General features: G+C 43.7%; 1 protein-coding gene across 1 annotated transcript in view; it reads right to left on the bottom strand.

Annotated features, from left to right (window-relative positions):
- Positions 1-4163, bottom strand: part of CREBL2 (cAMP responsive element binding protein-like 2) — a 23557-nt gene extending 19394 nt beyond the window's left edge. The window contains exon 1 of the mRNA XM_008575507.1: positions 3966-4163. Coding sequence (XP_008573729.1) covers positions 3966-3980 — 15 coding nt within the window. The 5' untranslated portion in view covers positions 3981-4163. The remainder of the gene's footprint in view (positions 1-3965) is intronic.
- Positions 4164-5109: the final 946 nt, after the last annotated feature.

Genomic DNA, 5109 nt, shown 5'->3' with positions numbered 1-5109 from the left:
GTGTGTGTGTGTGTGTGTGTGTGTGTGTGTGTGTGTGTGTGTGAATGAATTTATTTATTTATTTTTAGCTCCCACCAATAAGTGAGAACATGTGGTATTTCTCTTTCTGTGAATGGCCTTAGTTTTTGAACTTTGATAAGCATATGAGACATTCAACTGCAGAGCATGTTAAAGTTCAAATTCCCAGGCCCATCCCTAGAGATTCTGATTCAGCAGGTATCTTCCACATTCTGAAAAATACTGGCCCAAGGGCTGACCAGTTAGCTCAATTGATTAGAGCATGGTGCTGATAACACCAAGGTCAAGGGTTCAGTCCAGCTGCCAAAAAAAAAAAAATACTGGCCCAAATTTCTTAGCCTAGTTTGAAAGGCATATAGTAATCTAGCCCCTGATTATTTTTCCATTCTTATCTCTGGCCACACCTCTACTTGAGTCTTATACTGTTCCCTGCTGGCAAGCCAAATTCAGACTGCTGCCTGTTTTTGTAAACAAAGCTTTACTGGAACATAGCCATACCCATTCTGCCTATGGTTGCTTTATACAATGGCAGAGTTGAGTAACTGCAACAGAGACCACATGACCCACAAATATTTACTGTCTTGGCCCTTAACAGAAAGTTTGTCAATTAGAGATGATGCTTTTTATGCATCTCTAATCCTCACCAAAGCCTGCAAAGAAGGTATTAGCCTCATTTAACAGATAAGAAAACGGAATCTCAGAAGGTTAAACAACTCAGCCAAGATTTTTTTCCCCTTTCCAACTAGCCTAGTAGATCTACTCAGTCAGTATTTGAGCTCTGCTACTTAGCACTTTCCCAAGCCTCAACTTTCAGATGCCCAATCTATCTCTTGCTTTATTTGTCCCCTTTGCTATTATATGTATGCTCTGGCTGATTTGCTCAACTGGAGCACATTAATTAATAATACCTAGGTACATCAAGGCAATCTTAAAAACACTCTGTTCCCATTCAATTCAGTCATTACTAACTAGTACCTTATGCTGTATTAGGCACATTGCTAGATGCTTGGGAGGCAAAGACATACCCCATTCAAATCTATTCTGCTCTTACCCCAAGAGGCTAGATGACAGAGTGTGAAGAACTTTTAGCAAACTCATTTATTACCACTGGTGAAAACAACTCAGAATATGGAATCTTTTTAAAGGGAAGTCCTCACATCATCATCACGTTTCCTGACCTGCTCGTGAAAATACTACCTCTCTATAACTGCTGCTCCTGCCCACTGTCCTCTTTCTGTTGCTCTGGCCTTGCCGTCAGCCAGTTTGTCATCCTTTATGCTCTCTCTGGCACAGCTGCCATACTTGCAAGCTCCAACCCTCACCTTCTGTTATACTGAAGAAAACAAAAACAGAACAACTGTGACCCATCCATACACAATGTGAGGGAAAAGTGTGTTTTGTGTGAGTATGTCTGTATATACTATATATAATTTTGTGGGGTTGTAACATCTATGGCACAGAGAAAGTCAGGATTGAGAACTGCTAAAGCCTTAAGGGCTGTTTCACATGCTTGACTGCTGTAGAAGTAGTCCAGTGTTGCTGTTTACGGCATTTTAATATTACTCATCCACAACTACAACACGCATTCAAAGTGAAAGTAGTGTACTCCAGAGGCACTATCCATCCAGAGACATTTGAAATAAATTTTCTTTTTGGTAATCATTAAGATTTTTAAAACTGCTGGTTTCTAAATACGCTCATAAAAACAATGAATTAATATAGAATGAGAACTTAATTCATTTTGCTTACCCTGTGTAAAAGAAGTAAGTTATGGATAGCCTACCCTCAAACTTTGCTCTTTTAGGCAAAACAATGAAATTTTATATCCTCTCCCCCACCACTATAGTTTGCTACTTTTAGAAATAACTCCTATGTAATTGTATAGGTAAGTAAAATAACCCCAAATCCTATGTATTTTTCCTGGACTTATTTGAGATTATTGAAGACATTGAGAAAGTTCTTAAAGGTTTCAAAGGTCTGAAAAGGAAACAACTGAAAATTAGGTAGACTATACTATAAGAGTTTAAGTTAAGGAAATTAAAGAATATGTTCTTTTAGCATCCTTAAGCAGCCATAACATTAGTATTATTTTCTGGGAAAAATAACAGATACAGTAATTAGATTTCAAAGTTAGCAATAAAAGATCAACCTAGCAAAGACTTTTATGGAAAATTATTTTCTGATTTTTCTGGACAACTTTCAAAACTCCCCCCCCTCTGTCTTAGAAATACCACTACTATTAGGAAGGGTTTGCTACTTCAGAAGCAATCTGTTCCTTTGGGTGAGTTCCAATTCCACAGTACTGTAGGTTATCCATAATTTACTACCTATAATACTCACAGGTAAGAAAATTCATTCAGTTCTCATTCTTTATTAATTCATTGTTTTTATGAGAAGGGATTTCCCTTCTGTCACTTTTTCAGAAACTTCTGCATGAAGAGGAAAAGAAGATACTGTAAAATAAAACAAGACGCACAGAGGAGTTGGAAAATTTTTCAATCTCTTTGAGGACGTGTGAAACAAAAACTAGGCAGCAGCAAAGTTTTACTCATTAGGTGGAGGGAAAAAGGGCCCCAAACAATGGAAAAAGCTACTACTGGAGTACGCCAAAGATTGCAAAGAATAAGACTCTGGAAAGCGTATGGAAGGACTGATTTGTACTTTAAAAATTTGCAAATTTTATTTTATTTTATTATTATTATTATTATTATTTAAAGATGACCGGTAAGGGGATCTTAACCCTTGGCTTGGTGTTGTCAGTACCACGCTCAGCCAGTGAGTGAACCGGCCATCCCTATATAGGATCCGAACCCAGGGCCTTGATGTTATCAGCACCGCACTCTCCCGAATGAGCCACGGGCCGGCCCTAAAACTTTGCAAATTTTAGAACTCTAATTCCTTAAAATAAAAAAAGTTCAATTCCTCACGAACCCACGGCCTTGATGTTATCAGCACCGCACTCTCCCGAGTGAGCCACGGGCCGGCCCTAAAACTTTGCAAATTTTAGAACTCTAATTCCTTAAAATAAAAAAAGTTCAATTCCTCAATATCCTAAAACATCAATAAGCAAATCTCTGACACTTCTATTTTCATGAAATAAAAAACACTAATGTGGGGCCGGCCCGGTGGCGCACTGGATGGTGCGCCGCTTGGGAAGCGCGGCGGCGCTCCCGTCCGAGGGTTCAAAAAAAAAAAAAAAAAAAAAAAAAAAAAAAAACCACTAATGTGGATATAAAGACAGAAAGAACAGGTCATATATAAATTATGTGAGTTAATTAATAATGAACATTATTATCTTACATTCATAAAGATAAGTGATTTTGATAGGGAAAATGGGATGCTGATGGGATTTTAAGATACATTAACAAGAAGACATTCACTACTTTTCTTAGAGAAGGCTTTCTAGAGGAGGTTAGATTCCACACTCTGGCCAAATAGCAACAGGAGCTTAGCAGCGTGTTCCAACCAACCACAGAAAAATAGCTCAGAGAGAGAGTGAACTGATTGTATGAATGGGGCATTGAGTAAGGGAGCCTGAGAGAAGAAAGGAATAGGGCTGGTTCAGGGTGCACTAGCTAAGGTCTCCAAACTGGACAGGCTGATAGGGGGCAAGGCAGGGCAAAAAGAAAAAGCACAGTAGTTTCTTTACTTATCCTGACAGGCAAGTCAAGGACTAGGGTTTGCAGTACCTGGAAACATAGGCAAACAGGGTTGCCCTGGGAGTAAAAAAATTCCAGAGAAGAGGGCCCTTCCTGAAAAACGCATCCCGGGTGTTCTCTGAATTGTTGGCAGGGTACTATCGGGCAATAACTGGAGAGGCACAAGAATGTCTAAGGCAGGTGTTTCTTGGGTGCTGGCACGTACTGGGCTGAGGCTCAGCGGCGGGACTAGCACTCAGCAACAAGCAGGCGGCGGCGGCAGCTGCGCGTGCAAACCACAAGACTTACCTTACTGTCATCCATCTCGGCAGACAGGCCGGCCTGGCCAGGCGCTCCCTCCCCGGGCCCTCCCCCGGCTCAGCCGGCCCAGCCCGGCCCCCGCCCCAGGGAGGAAGGGGATATGGTTCTGACTGCCGCCTCCTCTCGCCTAACAGTTCGTTCCCCTGATGCCACAGTCACGGGGACCGGACCAATTCAGGAATGGCAGAGCGGACCCTGGAGGCGGCCCCAAACGCCTCCCTTCGCCGCCGCCGCCTCCTCCTCCCCCTCCATGACAGTCTCTGGGGTGTGTTTACAGACACCCTGGAAAGCGGCCGAGCCCGGAGAGCGGGAGGGGGCGCTGTGCACGGCATGATCCTTTCGGCTGCCGTAGCACCGTGGGATTCTGGGGATTGTAGTTTTCCTTACTGCAGTCTCTGCGCGGTTGACAGGAAAGAGAACTACAATGTCCACATAGCCTCAGCCAGGGGCGTCCGTTTTCCTGTTGCCTACCAGCGCGGAGGAGGCGGGGCCGGCCTAGAGGGCCAGACGGCGCTTCCCACACTGCGCAGGCTCTGGCGTTTTGGTCCCTGCGTGCCCGCGGCCTGCTGGGGAGGGGGTTGGGGTCTTGCGGAGGCAGCCCTGGAGGCGGGGCCCTGCGAGCAGGCCGTGCTTCGGCGCGCCGAGGAGATAACTGAGAATGTAAAATAATGCAGCTGCTTTGGGGAACAATTTGGCAGTTCCTCAGAATATTAAACAGGGTAACCTTATGGCCACTCAGGTATATACCCGAGAGAAGTGAAAACGTACGGCGACACGAACACTCGTACACAAATGTTCTCTCCTAGGGAAACAACCCAAATGTCCGTTAGCTGATGAACGGATAAACCGGTTGTGGAATATACACGTAAGGGAATAGTGTTCGGCTGTAAAAAAGAATGCGACACGAACACTCGTACACAAATGTTCTCTCCTAGGGAAACAACCCAAATGTCCGTTAGCGGATGAACGGATAAACCGGTTGTGGAATATACACGTAAGGGAATAGTGTTCGGCTGTAAAAAAGAATGAAGAACACATCCACGCTGCAGCGTTGTGAGCCTTGAGAACATTATGCCAAGTGGAAGAAGCCAGACACGGAAGGCATCATACGGTATGATTATCATGAAATGTC

Source organism: Galeopterus variegatus, unplaced genomic scaffold, assembly GCF_000696425.1.
Source record: "Galeopterus variegatus unplaced genomic scaffold, G_variegatus-3.0.2 Scaffold1201, whole genome shotgun sequence".
NCBI classification, from domain to species: domain Eukaryota; kingdom Metazoa; phylum Chordata; class Mammalia; order Dermoptera; family Cynocephalidae; genus Galeopterus; species Galeopterus variegatus.
The sequence above is the reverse complement of the archived record's forward strand: the minus strand, read 5'-3'. Positions and strand labels throughout refer to the sequence as shown.